The 18,258-nt window shown below is 42.6% G+C and overlaps 1 protein-coding gene across 2 annotated transcripts in view; it reads right to left on the reverse strand.

Annotated features, from left to right (window-relative positions):
* Window positions 1-18,258, reverse strand: part of LOC139759995 (urea transporter 1-like) — a 111,623-nt gene that overhangs the window by 87,675 nt on the left and 5,690 nt on the right. For both annotated transcript variants that reach the window (XR_011715197.1, XM_071682740.1), the window contains exon 2: window positions 4,879-5,004. Coding sequence is in view for 1 of the 2 variants with exons in the window: in XM_071682740.1 (XP_071538841.1) it covers window positions 4,879-5,004 (126 nt within the window). In the remaining variant the exon portion in view is untranslated. The remainder of the gene's footprint in view (window positions 1-4,878; window positions 5,005-18,258) is intronic.

Below are 18,258 nucleotides of genomic sequence, written 5' to 3' on the forward strand. Positions count from 1 at the left end.
TAACATATCTTTTTTATTTCGTGCTTACTATTTATATCGTTGTTTTGCCCAAATTAATAAGTATGCACAACTCCCACTCTCCTGGCCTCAACGATACGTGCCATGCACCTTAAGAAAATTCTACTTGCTGATAAAAATAACACATCACTTATTGATTCTAGCACACAAGTCCTCTTCATATAGAAACGTCAACGCTATATACATCGAAAACATATTTGATGTCTAAATGAGGCATCAATCTAACCTTTACTATATGAGGCATCAACTTACCTTTAGTATCTAAAGCTTGCAAGAAACTACGTGTACATAATAGTTCTAGAAAGGCGAGTTGGAGGACACATCAGGGTGAACTTACAAAATATATATATATATGTAATTAGGTACAGTAGGGTTGAGGGTCAAGTCAATTGGGAGGTAAGTTTGAATGGAGAAAAACTGGAGGAAGTAAAGTGTTTTAGATATCTGGGATTGGATCTGGCAGCGGATGGAACCATGGAAGCGGAAATGGATCATAGGGTGGGGGAGGGGGCGAAAATCCTGGGAGCCTTGAAGAATGTGTGGAAGTCGAGAACATTATCTGTGAAAGCAAAAATGGGTATGTTTGAAGGAATAGTGGTTCCAACAATGTTGTATGGTTGCGAGGCGTGGGCTATGGATAGAGTTGTGCGCAGGAGGATGGATGTGCTGGAAATGAGATGTTTGAGGACAATGTGTGGTGTGAGGTGGTTTGATCGAGTAAGTAACGTAAGGGTAAGAGAGATGTGTGGAAATAAAAAGAGCGTGGTTGAGAGAGCAGAAGAGGGTGTTTTGAAATGGTTTGGGCACATGGAGAGAATGAGTGAAGAAAGATTGACAAAGAGGATATATGTGTCGGAGGTGGAGGGAACGAGGAGAAGTGGGAGACCAAATTGGAGGTGGAAAGATGGAGTGAAAAAGATTTTGTGTGATCGGGGCCTGAACATGCAGGAGGGTGAAAGGAGGCCAAGGAATAGAGTGAATTGGATCGATGTGGTATACCGGGGTTGACGTGCTGTCAGTGGATTGAATCAGGGCATGTGAAGCGTCTGGGGTAAACCATGGAAAGCTGTGTAGGTATGTATATTTGCGTGTGTGGACGTATGTATATACATGTGTATGGGGGTGGGTTGGGCCATTTCTTTCGTCTGTTTCCTTGCGCTACCTCGCAAACGCGGTAGACAGCGACAAAATATATATATATATATATATATATATATATATATATATATATATAAATATATATATATATATATATATATATATATATATATATATATATATATATTTTTTTTTTTTTTTTTTTTTTTTTTTTTTTTATACTTTGTCGCTGTCTCCCGCGTTTGCGAGGTAGCGCAAGGAAACAGACGAAAGAAATGGCCCCCCCCCCCCCCATACACATGTACATACGTCCACACACGCAAATATACATACCTACACAGCTTTCCATGGTTTACCCCAGACGCTTCACATGCCTTGATTCAATCCACTGACAGCACGTCAACCCCTGTATACCACATCGCTCCAATTCACTCTATTCCTTGCCCTCCTTTCACCCTCCTGCATGTTCAGGCCCCGATCACACAAAATCTTTTTCACTCCATCTTTCCACCTCCAATTTGGTCTCCCTCTTCTCCTCGTTCCCTCCACCTCCGACACATATATCCTCTTGGTCAATCTTTCCTCACTCATTCTCTCCATGTGCCCAAACCATTTCAAAACACCCTCTTCTGCTCTCTCAACCACGCTCTTTTTATTTCCACACATCTCTCTTACCCTTACGTTACTCACTCGCTCAAACCACCTCACACCACACATTGTCCTCAAACATCTCATTTCCAGCACATCCATCCTCCTGCGCACATCTCTATCCATAGCCCACGCCTCGCAACCATACAACATTGTTGGAACCACTATTCCTTCAAACATACCCATTTTTGCTTTCCGAGATAATGTTCTCGACTTCCACACATTTTTCAAGGCTCCCAAAATTTTCGCCCCCTCCCCCACCCTATGATCCACTTCCGCTTCCATGGTTCCATCCGCTGACAGATCCACTCCCAGATATCTAAAACACTTCACTTCCTCCAGTTTTTCTCCATTCAAACTCACCTCCCAATTGACTTGACCCTCACCCCTACTGTACCTAATAACCTTGCTCTTATTCACATTTACTCTTAACTTTCTTCTTCCACACACTTTACCAAACTCAGTCACCAGCTTCTGCAGTTTCTCACATGAATCAGCCACCAGCGCTGTATCATCAGCGAACAACAACTGACTCACTTCCCAAGCTCTCTCATCCCCAACAGACTTCATACTTGCCCCTCTTTCCAGGACTCTTGCATTTACCTCCCTAACAACCCCATCCATAAACAAATTAAACAACCATGGAGACATCACACACCCCTGCCGCAAACCTACATTCACTGAGAACCAATCACTTTCCTCTCTTCCTACACGTACACATGCCTTACATCCTCGATAAAAACTTTTCACTGCTTCTAACAACTTGCCTCCCACACCATATATTCTTAATACCTTCCACAGAGCATCTCTATCAACTCTATCATATGCCTTCTCCAGATCCATAAATGCTACATACAAATCCATTTGCTTTTCTAAGTATTTCTCACATACATTCTTCAAAGCAAACACCTGATCCACACATCCTCTACCACTTCTGAAACCGCACTGCTCTTCCCCAATCTGATGCTCTGTACATGCCTTCACCCTCTCAATCAATACCCTCCCATATAATTTACCAGGAATACTCAACAAACTTATACCTCTGTAATTTGAGCACTCACTCTTATCCCCTTTGCCTTTGTACAATGGCACTATGCACGCATTCCGCCAATCCTCAGGCACCTCACCATGAGTCATACATACATTAAATAACCTTACCAACCAGTCAACAATACAGTCACCCCCCTTTTTAATAAATTCCACTGCAATACCATCCAAACCTGCTGCCTTGCCGGCTTTCATCTTCCGCAAAGCTTTTACTACCTCTTCTCTGTTTACCAAATCATTTTCCCTAACCCTCTCACTTTGCACACCACCTCGACCAAAACACCCTATATCTGCCACTCTGTCATCAGACACATTCAACAAACCTTCAAAATACTCATTCCATCTCCTTCTCACATCACCGCTACTTGTTATCACCTCCCCATTTACGCCCTTCACTGAAGTTCCCATTTGCTCCCTTGTCTTACGCACCCTATTTACCTCCTTCCAGAACATCTTTTTATTCTCCCTAAAATTTACTGATAGTCTCTCACCCCAACTCTCATTTGCCCTTTTTTTCACCTCTTGCACCTTTCTCTTGACCTCCTGTCTCTTTCTTTTATACTTCTCCCACTCAATTGCATTTTTTCCCTGCAAAAATCGTCCAAATGCCTCTCTCTTCTCTTTCACTAATACTCTTACTTCTTCATCCCACCACTCACTACCCTTTCTAAACAGCCCACCTCCCACTCTTCTCATGCCACAAGCATCTTTTGCGCAATCCATCACTGATTCCCTAAATACATCCCATTCCTCCCCCACTCCCCCTACTTCCATTGTTCTCACCTTTCTCCATTCTGTACACAGTCTCTCCTGGTACTTCCCCACACAGGTCTCCTTCCCAAGCTCACTCACTCTCACCACCTTCTTCACCCCAACATTCACTCCTCTTTTCTGAAAACCCATACTAATCTTCACCTTAGCCTCCACAAGACAATGATCAGACATCCCTCCAGTTGCACCTCTCAGCACATTAACATCCAAAAGTCTCTCTTTCGCACGCCTGTCAATTAACACGTAATCCAATAACGCTCTCTGGCCATCTCTCCTACTTACATAAGTATACTTATGTATATCTCGCTTTTTAAACCAGGTATTCCCAATCATCAGTCCTTTTTCAGCACATAAATCTACAAGCTCTTCACCATTTCCATTTACAACACTGAACACCCCATGCATACCAATTATTCCCTCAACTGCCACATTACTCACCTTTGCATTCAAATCACCCATCACTATAACCCGGTCTCGTGCATCAAAACCGCTAACACACTCATTTAGCTGCTCCCAAAACACTTGCCTCTCATGATCTTTCTTCTCATGCCCAGGTGCATATGCACCAATAATCACCCACCTCTCTCCATCAACTTTCAATTTTACCCATATTAATCGAGAATTTACTTTCTTACACTCTATCACATACTCCCACAACTCCTGTTTCAGGAGTATTGCTACTCCTTCCCTTGCTCTCTCTCTCTCTCTCTCTCTATATATATATATATATATATATATATATATATATAGAGAGAGAGAGAGAGAGAGAGAGAATCAACGTTACCATCAAACAGCAATCAATGACCAAAGCTACAAGGCACAATAACCACAATTTGAAAGTTAAAACCAAAACCATTGCTAGGAACGATCCTGGTGATAATCTGTCCTCTCACGAACATATAAGTACTCGTAATTTTGAAGCACCAGCCCCCTTCATTAGACACTTCTGAAAATTCCACCATCCCCTGAACAGACCACCAGGAAATTATCAACCACATCTCTCATAGCTGACTAGAATGAAAATTGGTTTCGTTAGAGTACGAACTTACTCTAGTTAGAAAGTACCATTATCAACAACCTTGCCAACACTTCCCCCACAGGCATAATGCTTACTCTTCAGTGTCTCCAGCATCACAAATCAGTTTTCAGCACACAAGCCCAGCTCCCACTACCCATCCGACCACCATTACAAGCACTCAGTCACTCCTGCCTCAGAATTTAGCACTTGCTTATATACTTACAGTGGGTATCACGGATGCTAAAGTTACCAAGAAACAAGTGGAACTCGATACTCACGATGCCGATAGCTCGCACGATGGAGTTGATGGTCTTGGGTACAGCCCAGGGTGACTTCCATGGCTTGGCCAACAGAAACTCCGTGATTGTGGCCATGTCTCCCATCCACCCTAGCCATGCTGGCCGCTGTGGATAAATAGATTAGGATCATTAGATTAGGAAGCTTGGAGGAAATAAATTCAGACGTGTATGGAAATACAACCCATGATAATGGAATATTCCTTTTCAAAATAGTACAAATAGCGTTATGGAGTTATTCTTTCGTAAGCGAAATATGATGGTAGAGCGACCGGCCGCCCGCCCTTCGACCCACAGATCATCTGTTCAAATTGCTATAGAGAAGCTATTAACCTAACCTCACCTCTGTCATGTGTCACGGAACACAATCACTGGAATGCATCTCTGGCAGGGACAGTTCCAAAAGGTCTGTAGGTCGGTCGCCTGTATTTTCTGCCATCAATCGTTGGAATACTGAAATCAGTTCTCCACTGAAAATTCTAATATAGTTTCATCAGTCACTATCATCTTCATCTCACAAGGTGGAAGCTGGCAAGATGAATTCTGGGCACAATCGTCATTTTCGTTGTGCTTTTATTAAGAACCACAACGATCACCCTCTCAGTCCGTGTGTACGACACAACCGCCAGTTCGTATACCAAATATCAAAAAATACTTTTTTTCTTGTTTCGAATCACAAAGTCTGTCAGTTATACTTAACAAAGTATGAAATAAGCTGTTGTGTCATTGTGCTATGGGCCCACACTTGCTGCAGGCTCGGAAAAAAAGTAAAAATGACGCGAAGTTCTCAAGCGAATTATTGATATAAGCTTACTGCTGGCCAATGCATGCCTTATCGTGGACGTTCTGAGAATATAAATCACAGACAAGAGTAAAAGTCACAAAAGTTTTCTGAAACTATCAGTTGCTGAGTCAACACTCGTGATAGACGATAAAAGAAAAAAAAAATGAAAGCTGAAGATAATGCAGTGGTGGATTTATCAACTTCGTCAGTAAGGTTCTGGCCTAACTGGGAAGACCCTCGGGGGTAACAAAAATCGTGAAAATTGTCTGTGTTAAGGACTGTATGAATATATATGTGGCACCATGATGGCTAGCACGACTGAACTACGTGGGACTGACTGGAGGAGTGTTGTGAAGTGTTGTTGCATACGATGGAAATGTGCAAGACAAAGTTTAGTTGCTAGGCTTCCACATGTTCACATCGGGTAAGACAGAAGTGTTCTGCATACGGCCATCATCTGCAGGAGTTCAGAATCTCATGAACGTGATTTCGGTTGGAGTGAACACATTTGAGGAAGCAAGTGTTCTATAAAAACTATGAAACGATCGTGTACTCTTTTTTTTCTTTAGCAACTTTGTCTGGGATGTTGCGCATCAGCAACATCTATTTCTTGCTCCTGTCTAGAAGTATCAAGGCGCGTACGAATCATCTCGGGCTCCACCAACAGACTCGCACTTTCCTCAGTGATGGTGTACACTGTAAGGCAGCTAGTAAATGGGAGCTTGTATGGTGGTGGTGGTGGTGGTGGTGAGATAGAAAGGCTCAAATAACTTTAGAAGGATCCTACGTCGTACTACACTCTGATTGGCAGTCTGTGGGCGGCGAGCGCCACACCAGACAAGTTTGCCAATAATACACCTGAGTCAATGTGTGGTGCTTTGCTGACCAACTGGTTGGTCTACCGAATGCTGTGCCCAGCCACCATCCTGGAGGATGCTTTAGGGAGAGAAAAAAAAATGTGGTCTCATGGCTAAATACCTACAGACCACTGGTTCGGATCCTAATCAAGCTGTAGGGTTACTGAACATGGAATGAATGTGCTCAAGGACGATCGATCTATATTCAGTAATAGCTTCCAGTATGGAAATGAATTTCGCCAGCAAATCCGGCATTGGTTTAGGACGATGACTTTCCTTGTTTCAAGTACCGTGCCATGTCCTGAGTTTTTTTGTTTTTTTTTTTCTAAACAGTCAATTATCAGTCTAATAAAGGATGATACAAAAAATAACACATAATTCCGTATCTATCAATGACCGAATGAACCAAGAAACATATCACTGGTTCCGTGAGACACACTTTGCACTCAACCATCTGATGCAAGACATAGCAGCAGTGCTAAGGATGTGACTGTATTTTCATTACTACGCCCAGCAGAGCAGTGAGGTGGATGAGATGGAGAAAATAGTACGCTTGTCCACCGACCCTTGTTCAAAACACTGGTAATGACAGTGCAAGTACATAACTGACCACGAAGAGTACATAACTGACCACCAAGAGTACATAACTGACCACAAAGAGTACATAACTGACTACGAAGAGTACATAAGTGACCACGAAGAGTACATAAGTGACCACGAAGAGTACAGAACTGACCACCAAGAGTACATAACTGACCACAAAGAGTACATAACTGACCACCAAGAGTACATAAGTGACCACGAAGAGTACATAACTGACCACGACGAGTACATAACTGACTACGAAGAGTACATAACTGACTACGAAGAGTACATAAGTGACCACGAAGAGTACATAACTGACCACCAAGAGTACATAACTGACCACAAAGAGTACATAACTGACCACCAAGAGTACATAAGTGACCACGAAGAGTACATAACTGACCACGAAGAGTACATAACTGACCACGAAGAGTACATAACTGACTACGAAGAGTACATAAGTGACCACGAAGAGTACATAACTGACCACCAAGAGTACATAACTGACCACAAAGAGTACATAACTGACCACCAAGAGTACATAACTGACCACGAAGAGTACATAACTGACCACGAAGAGTACATAACTGACTACGAAGAGTACATAAGTGACCACGAAGAGTACATAACTGACCACGAAGAGTACATAACTGACCACGAAGAGTACATAACTGACCACGAAGAGTACATAACTGACCACCAAGAGTACATAACTGACCACCAAGAGTACATAACTGACCACGAAGAGTACATAACTGACCACGAAGAGTACATAACTGATCACGAAGAGTACATAACTGATCACGAAGAGTACATAACTGACCACCAAGAGTACATAACTGACCACGAGAGTACATAACTGACCACGAAGAGTACATAACTGACCACGAGAGTACATAACTGACCACGAAGAGTACATAACTGACTACGAAGAGTACATAAGTGACCACGAAGAGTACATAACTGACCACGAAGAGTACATAACTGACCACGAAGAGTACATAACTGACCACGAAGAGTACATAACTGACCACCAAGAGTACATAACTGACCACCAAGAGTACATAACTGACCACGAAGAGTACATAACTGACCACGAAGAGTACATAACTGATCACGAAGAGTACATAACTGATCACGAAGAGTACATAACTGACCACCAAGAGTACATAACTGACCACGAGAGTACATAACTGACCACGAAGAGTACATAACTGACCACGAGAGTACATAACTGACCACGAAGAGTACATAACTGACCACAAGAGTACATAAGTGACCACGAAGAGTACATAACTGACCACGAAGAGTACATAACTGACTACGAAGAGTACATAAGAGACCACCAAGAGTACATAACTGACCACCAAGAGTACATAACTGACCACGAAGAGTACATAACTGACCACCAAGAGTACATAACTGACCACCAAGAGTACATAACTGACCACCAAGAGTACATAACTGACCACGAAGAGTACATAACTGATCACGAAGAGTACATAACTGATCACGAAGAGTACATAACTGACCACGAAGAGTACATAACTGACTACGAAGAGTACATAAGTGACCACGAAGAGTACATAACTGACCACGAAGAGTACATAACTGACCACGAGAGTACATAACTGACCACGAAGAGTACATAAGTGACCACGAAGAGTACATAACTGACCACGAAGAGTGCATAACTGACCACCAAGAGTACATAACTGACCACCAAGAGTACATAACTGACCACCAAGAGTACATAACTGACCACGAAGAGTACATAACTGACCACGAAGAGTACATAACTGATCACGAAGAGTACATAACTGATCACGAAGAGTACATAACTGACCACCAAGAGTACATAACTGACCACGAAGAGTACATAACTGACCACCAAGAGTACATAACTGACCACGAAGAGTACATAACTGACCCAGATATAATGCTGATTTAAGTAATACAGAGGAGAGAAAACCGTACCTATCCATTCATCTATCTATCTATATCTTCATACATTTTTTCCATACATATTCAGCATTTCCCTCACTAGCTTGTTAGCATCAAGAATACACGACCGAGTCTAATAGGAAAAAAAATCCTCACTTGGCCCCCTTCTCTGTCCCTTCTTTTGGAAAGTAAAACAGGACGGCAGAAATTATAACCTCCCGCTCCCATCCTCTTCAAGTCGCCTTCTACGACAAGCGGTGGATGGAGTCATGCTTCTTCGATGTATGAACTCTGAATATCTTCTATGTTTGCAACTAACGACACCAGTGCTTCTGGAGAGTGCTTTTATCCCGGAATCATCCCACAAACTAGTGGGCACTGTGTTGAAAAGACTGTGAGGAAACGAGTAATTTGTAACCGCTTCGAGCAAGATGATCAAGCAGTCTGATATTCTTGTACAAATCCCTGTACAAACCAGGCAACAGAGAATCCACGTCCACACTAGCAACACCGGATAAATGTCCCCGAACTCTGGAAGAGAACTGTCGAGGGAAGGTTAATATATATATATATATATATATATATATATATATATATATATATATATATATATATATATATATATATATATATATTTTTTTTTTTTTCTTTCTTATACTTTGTCGCTGTCTCCCGCGTTTGCGAGGTAGCGCAAGGAAACAGACGAAAGAAATGGCCCAACCCCCCCCATACACATGTATATACATACGTCCACACACGCAAATATACATACCTACACAGCTTTCCATGGCTTACCCCAGACGCTTCACATGCCTTGATTCAATCCACTGACAGCACGTCAACCCCGGTATACCACGTCGCTCCAATTCACTCTATTCCTTGCCCTCCTTTCACCCTCCTGCATCTTCAGGCCCCGATCACACAAAATCTTTTTCACTCCATCTTTCCACCTCCAATTTGGTCTCCCTCTTCTCCTTGTTCCCTCCACCTCCGACACATATATCCTCTTGGTCAATCTTTCCTCACTCATCCTCTCCATGTGCCCAAACCACTTCAAAACACCCTCTTCTGCTCTCTCAACCACGCTCTTTTTATTTCCACACATCTCTCTTACCCTTACGTTACTCACTCGATCAAACCACCTCACACCACACATTGTCCTCAAACATCTCATTTCCAGCACATCCATCCTCCTGCGCACAACTCTATCCATAGCCCACGCCTCGCAACCATACAACATTGTTGGAACCACTATTCCTTCAAACATACCCATTTTTGCTTTCCGAGATAATGTTCTCGACTTCCACACATTCTTCAAGGCCCCCAGAATTTTCGCCCCCTCCCCCACCCTATGATCCACTTCCGCTTCCATGGTTCCATCCGCTGCCAGATCCACTCCCAGATATCTAAAACACTTCACTTCCTCCAGTTTTTCTCCATTCAAACTCACCTCCCAATTGACTTGACCCTCAACCCTACTGTACCTAATAACCTTGCTCTTATTCACATTTACTCTTAACTTTCTTCTTCCACACACTTTACCAAACTCAGTCACCAGCTTCTGCAGTTTCTCACATGAATCAGCCACCAGCGCTGTATCATCAGCGAACAACAACTGACTCACTTCCCAAGCTCTCTCATCCCCAACAGACTTCATACTTGCCCCTTTCCAAAACTCTTGCATTTACCTCCCTAACAACCCCATCCATAAACAAATTAAACAACCATGGAGACATCACACACCCCTGCCGCAAACCTACATTCACTGAGAACCAATCACTTTCCTCTCTTCCTACACGTACACATGCCTTACATCCTCGATAAAATTATATGGGAGGGTATTGATTGAGAGGGTGAAGGCATGTACAGAGCATCAGATTGGGGAAGAGCAGTGTGGTTTCATAAGTGGTAGAGGATGTGTGGATCAGGTGTTTGCTTTGAAGAATGTATGTGAGAAATACTTAGAAAAGCAAATGGATTTGTATGTAGCATTTATGGATCTGGAGAAGGCATATGATAGAGTTGATAGAGATGCTCTGTGGAAGGTATTAAGAATATATGGTGTGGGTGGAAAGTTGTTAGAAGCAGTGAAAAGTTTTTATCGAGGATATATATATATATATATATATATATATATATATATATATATATATATATATATATATATATATATATATATATTTTTTTTTTTTTTTTGCCGCTGTCTCCCACGTTTGCGAGGTAGCGCATGGAAACAGACAAAAGAAATGGCCCAACCCACCCCCATACACATGTATATACATACGTCCACACACGCAAATATACATACACAGCTTTCCATGGTTTACCCCAGACGCTTCACATGCCCTGATTCAATCCACTGACAGCACGTCAACCCCGGTATACCATATCGATCCAATTCACTCTATTCCTTGCCCTCCTTTCACCCTCCTGCATGTTCACGCCCCGATCACACAAAATCTTTTTCACTCCATCTTTCCACCTCCAATTTGGTCTCCCACTTCTCCTCGTTCCCTCCACCTCCGACACATATATCCTCTTGGTCAATCTTTCCTCACTCATTCTTTCCATGTGCCCAAACCATTTCAAAACACCCTCTTCTGCTCTCTCAACCACGCTCTTTTTATTTCCACACATCTCTCTTACCCTTACGTTACTTACTCGATCAAACCACCTCACACCACACATTGTCCTCAAACATCTCATTTCCAGCACATCCATCCTCCTGCGCACAACTCTATCCATAGCCCACGCCTCGCAACCATACAACATTGTTGGAACCACTATTCCTTCAAACATACCCATTTTTGCTTTCCGAGATAATGTTCTCGACTTCCACACATTCTTCAAGGCTCCCAGGATTTTCGCCCCCTCCCCCATCCTATGATCCACTTCCGCTTTCATGGTTCCATCCGCTGCCAGATCCACTCCCAGATATCTAAAACACTTTACTTCCTCCAGTTTTTCTCCATTCAAACTTACCTCCCAATTGACTTGACCCTCAACCCTACTGTACCTAATAACCTTGCTCTTATTCACATTTACTCTTAACTTTCTTCTTTCACACACTTTACCAAACTCAGTCACCAGCTTCTGCAGTTTCTCACATGAATCAGCCACAGGCGCTGTATCATCAGCGAACAACAACTGACTCACTTCCCAAGCTCTCTCATAAACAACAGACTTCATACTTGCCCCTCTTTCCAAAACTCTTGCATTCACCTCCCTAACAACCCCATCCATAAACAAATTAAACAACCAAGGAGACATCACACACCCCTGCCGCAAACCTACATTCACTGAGAAACAATCACTTTCCTCTCTTCCTACACGTACACATTCCTTACATCCTCGATAAAAACTTTTCACTGCTTCTAACAACTTGCCTCCGACACCATATATTCTTAATAACTTCCACAGAGCATCTCTATCAACTCTATCGTATGCCTTCTCCAGATCCATAAATGCTACATACAAATCAATTTGCTTTTCTAAGTATTTCTCACATACATACTTCAAAGCAAACACCTGATCCACACATCCTCTACCACTTCTGAAACCACACTGCTCTTCCCCAATCTGATGCTCTGTACATGCCTTCACCCTCTCAATCAATACCCTCCCATATAATTTACCAGGAATACTCAACAAACTTATACCTCTGTAATTTGAGCACTCACTCTTATCCCCTTTGCCTTTGTACAATGGCACTATGCACGCTTTCCGCCAATCCTCAGGCACCTCACCATGAGTCATACATACATTAAATAACCTTACCAACCAGTCAATAATACAGTCACCGCCTTTTTTTAATAAATTCCACTGCAATACCATCCAAACCTGCTGAATTGCCGGCTTTCATCTTCCGCAAAGCTTTTACTACCTCTTCTCTGTTTACCAAATCATTTTCCCTACCCCTCTCACTTTGCACACCACCTCGACCAAAACACCCTATATCTGCTACTCTATCATCAAACACATTCAACAAACCTTCAAAATACTCACTCCATCTCCTTCTCACATCACCACTACTTGTTAACACCTCCCCATTTGCGCCCTTCACTGAAGTTCCCATACGCTCCCTTGTCTTACGCACTTTATTTACCTCCTTCCAGAACATCTTATTATTCTCCCTAAAATTTAATGATACACTCTCACCCCAACTCTCATTTGCCCTCTTTTTCACCTCTTGCACCTTTCTCTTGACCTCCTGTCTCTTTCTTTTATACATCTCCCACTCAATTGCATTTTTCCCTGCAAAAATCGTCCAAATGCCTCTCTCTTCTCTTTCACTAATAATCTTACTTCTTCATCCCACCACTCACTACCCTTTCTAATCAACCCACCTCCCACTCTTCTCATGCCACAAGCATCTTTTCGCAATCCATCACTGATTCCCTAAATACATCCCATTCCTCCCCACTCCCCTTACTTCCATTGTTCTCACCTTTTTCCATTCTGTACTCAGTCTCTCCTGGTACTTCCTCACAAAAGTCTCCTTCCCAAGCTCACTTACTCTCACCACCCTCTTCACCCCAACATTCACTCTTCTTCTCTGAAAACCCATACAAATCTTCACCTTAGCCTCCACAAGATAATGATCAGACATCTCTCCAGTTGCACCTCTCAGCACATTAACATCCAAAAGTCTCTCTTTCGCGCGCCTGTCAATTAACACGTAATCCAATAATATATATATATATATATATATATATATATATATATATATATATATATATATATATATATATATATATATATATATATATATATATATATATTAGCGCAAGGGAAGGAATAGCAAGTACTCCTGAAACAGGAGTTGTGGGAGTATGTGATAGAATGTAAGAAAGTTTATTCTCGATTGATATGGGTAAAACTGAAAGTTGATGGAGAGAGATGGGTGATTATTGGTGCATATGCACCTGGGCATGAGAAGAAAGATCATGAGAGGCAAGTGGTATGGGAGCAGCTGAATGAGTGCGTTAGTGGTTTTGATGCACGAGACCGGGTTATAGTGATGGGTGATTTGAATACAAAGGTGAGTAATGTGGCAGTTGAGGGAATAATTGGTATACATGGGGTGTTCAGTGTTGTAAATGGAAATGGTGAAGAGCTTGTAGATTTATGTGCTGAAAAAGGAGTGGTGATTGGGAATACCTGGTTTAAAAAGCGAGATATACATAAGTATACGTATGTAAGTAGGAGAGATGGCCAGAAAGCGTTATTGGATTACGTGTTAATTGACAGGCGCGCGAAAGAGAGACTTTTGGATGTTAATGTGCTGAGAGGTGCAACTGGAGGGATGTCTGATCATTATCTTGTGGAGGCTAAGGTGAAGATTTGTATGGGTTTTCAGAAAAGAAGAGTGAATGTTGGGGTGAAGAGAGTGGTGAGAGTAAGTGAGCTTGGGAAGGAGACTTGTGTGAGGAAGTACCAGGAGAGACTGAGTACAGAATGGAAAAAGGTGAGAACAATGGAAGTAAGGGGAACAATGGAACAATGGAAAAAGGTGAGAACAATGGAAGTAAGGGGAGTGGGGGAGGTGAGAACAATGGAAGCAAGGGGAGTGGGGGAGGAATGGGATGTATTTAGGGAATCAGTGATGGATTGCGCAAAAGATGCTTGTGGCATGAGAAGAGTGGGAGGTGGGTTGATTAGAAAGGGTAGTGAGTGGTAGGATGAAGAAGTAAGATTATTAGTGAAAGAGAAGAGAGAGGCATTTGGACGATTTTTGCAGGGAAAAAATGCAAAAGAGACAGGTCAAGAGAAAGGTGCAAGAGGTGAAAAAGAGGGCAAATGAGAGTTGGGGTGAGAGAGTATCATTAAATTTTAGGGAGAATAAAAAGATGTTCTGGAAGGAGGTAAATAAAGTGCGTAAGACAAGGGAGCAAATGGAAACTTCAGTGAAGGGCGCAAATGGGGAGGTGATAACAAGTAGTGGTGATGTGAGAAGGAGATGGAGTGAGTATTTTGAAGGTTTGTTGAATGTGTTTGATGATAGAGTGGCAGATATAGGGTGTTTTGGTCGAGGTGGTGTGCAAAGTGAGAGGGTTAGGGAAAATGATTTGGTAAACAGAGAAGAGGTAGTAAAAGCTTTGCGGAAGATGAAAGCCGGCAAGGCAGCAGGTTTGGATGGTATTGCAGTGGAATTTATTAAAAAAGGGGGTGACTGTATTATTGACTGGTTGGTAAGGTTATTTAATGTATGTATGACTCATGGTGAGGTGCCTGAGGATTGGCGGAATGCGTGCATAGTGCCATTGTACAAAGGCAAAGGGGATAAGAGTGAGTGCTCAAATTACAGAGGTATAAGTTTGTTGAGTATTCCTGGTAAATTATATGGGAGGGTATTGATTGAGAGGGTGAAGGCATGTACAGAGCATCAGATTGGGGAAGAGCAGTGTGGTTTCAGAAGTGGTAGAGGATGTGTGGATCAGGTGTTTGCTTTGAAGAGTGTATGTGAGAAATACTTAGAAAAGCAAATGGATTTGTATGTAGCATTTATGGATCTGGAGAAGGCATATGATAGAGTTGATAGAGATGCTCTGTGGAAGGTATTAAGAATATATGGTGTGGGAGGAAAGTTGTTAGAAGCAGTGAAAAGTTTTTATCGAGGATGTAAGGCATGTGTACGTGTAGGAAGAGAGGAAAGTGATTGGTTCTCAGTGAATGTAGGTTTGCGGCAGGGGTGTGTGATGTCTCCATGGTTGTTTAATTTGTTTATGGATGGGGTTGTTAGGGAGGTAAATGCAAGAGTTTTGGAAAGAGGGGCAAGTATGAAGTCTGTTGGGGATGAGAGAGCTTGGGAAGTGAGTCAGTTGTTGTTCGCTGATGATACAGCGCTTGTGGCTGATTCATGTGAGAAACTGCAGAAGCTGGTGACTGAGTTTGGTAAAGTGTGTGGAAGAAGAAAGTTAAGAGTAAATGTGAATAAGAGCAAGGTTATTAGGTACAGTAGGGTTGAGGGTCAAGTCAATTGGGAGGTGAGTTTGAATGGAGAAAAACTGGAGGAAGTGAAGTGTTTTAGATATCTGGGAGTGGATCTGGCAGCGGATGGAACCATGGAAGCGGAAGTGGATCATAGGGTGGGGGAGGGGGCGAAAATTCTGGGAGCCTTGAAGAATGTGTGGAAGTCGAGAACATTATCTCGGAAAGCAAAAATGGGTATGTTTGAAGGAATAGTGGTTCCAACAATGTTGTATGGTTGCGAGGCGTGGGCTATGGATAGAGTTGTGCGCAGGAGGATGGATGTGCTGGAAGTGAGATGTTTGAGGACAGTGTGTGGTGTGAGGTGGTTTGATCGAGTGAGTAACGTGAGGGTAAGAGAGATGTGTGGAAATAAAAAGAGCGTGGTTGAGAGAGCAGAAGAGGGTGTTTTGAAGTGGTTTGGGCACATGGAGAGGATGAGTGAGGAAAGATTGACCAAGAGGATATATGTGTCGGAGGTGGAGGGAACGAGGAGAAGAGGGAGACCAAATTGGAGGTGGAAAGATGGAGTGAAAAAGATTTTGTGTGATCGGGGCCTGAACATGCAGGAGGGTGAAAGGAGGGCAAGGAATAGAGTGAATTGGATCGATGTGGTATACCGGGGTTGACGTGCTGTCAGTGGATTGAATCAAGGCATGTGAAGCGTCTGGGGTAAACCATGGAAAGCTGTGTAGGTATGTATATTTGCGTGTGTGGACGTATATATATACATGTGTTTGGGGGGGGGGTTGGGCCATTTCTTTCGTCTGTTTCCTTGCGCTACCTCGCAAACGCGGGAGACAGCGACAAAGTATAATAAAATAAAAAAATATATATATATATATATATATATATATATATATATATATATATATATATATATATATATATATATCATCATTATTGTTCATTTATTATACTTTGTCGCTGTCTCCCGCATTAGCAAGGTAGCGCAAGGAAACAAACGAAAGAATGGCCCAACTCACCCACATACCCATGTATATGCATACACGTCCACACACGCAAATATACATACCTATACATCTCAACGTATACATATATATACACAAAATGTTACATATATACACATGTACATAATTCATACTGTCTGCCATTATTCATTCCCGTCGCCACCTCGCCACACATGAAATAACAACCCCCTCCCCCTGCATGTGCGCGAGGTAACACGAGGAAAAGACAACAAAGGCCACATTCGTTCACACTCAGTCTCTAGCTGTCATGTATAATGCATCGAAACGACAGCTCCCTTTCCACATCCAGGCCCCACTAAACTTTCCATGGTTTACCCCAGACGCTTCACATGCCCTGGTTCAATCCACTGACAGCACGTCGACCCCGGTATACCACATCGTTCCAATTCACTCTATTCCTTGCACGCCTTTCATCCTCCTGCATGTTCAGGCCCCGATCACTCAAAATCTTTTTCACTCCATCTTTCCACCTCCAATTTGGTCTCTCACTTTCTCGTGTTCCCTCTATCTCTGACACACATATCCTCTTTGTCAATCTTTCCTCACTCATTCTCTCAATATGACCAAACCATTTCAAAACACCCTCTTCTGCTCTCTCAACTACACTCTTTTTATTACCACACATCTCTCTTACCCTTACATTACTTACTCGATCAAACCCCCTCACACCACATACTGTCCTCAAACATCTCATTTCCAGCACATCCACCCTCCTCCGCACAACTCTATCCATAGCACACGACTCCCAACCATATAACATTGTTGGAACCCCTATTCCTTCAAACATACCCATTTTTGCTTAAAGATAAAGTTCTCGACTTCCACACATTCTTCAACGCTCCCAGAACTTTCGCCCCATCCCCCACCCTATGATTCACTTCCGCTTCCATGATTCCATCCGCTGCCAAATCCACTCCCAGATATCTAAAACACTTCACTTTCTCCAGTTTTTCTCCATTCAAACTTACCTCTTAAATGACTTGTCCCTCAACCTTACTGAATTCAATAACCTTGCTCTTATTCACATTTACTCTCAGTTTTCTTCTTTCATATACTTTACCAAACTCAGTCACCAGCTCCCGCAGTTTCTCACCCGAATCAGCCACCAGCGCTGTATCATCAGCGAACATCAACTGACTCACTTCTAAAGCCCTCTCATCCACAACAGACTGCATACTTGACCCTCTCCCCAAAACCTTTGCATTCACCTCCCTAACAACCCGTCCATAAA

Source organism: Panulirus ornatus, chromosome 34 (genome assembly GCF_036320965.1).
Source record: "Panulirus ornatus isolate Po-2019 chromosome 34, ASM3632096v1, whole genome shotgun sequence".
In the NCBI taxonomy this organism is placed as follows: domain Eukaryota; kingdom Metazoa; phylum Arthropoda; class Malacostraca; order Decapoda; family Palinuridae; genus Panulirus; species Panulirus ornatus.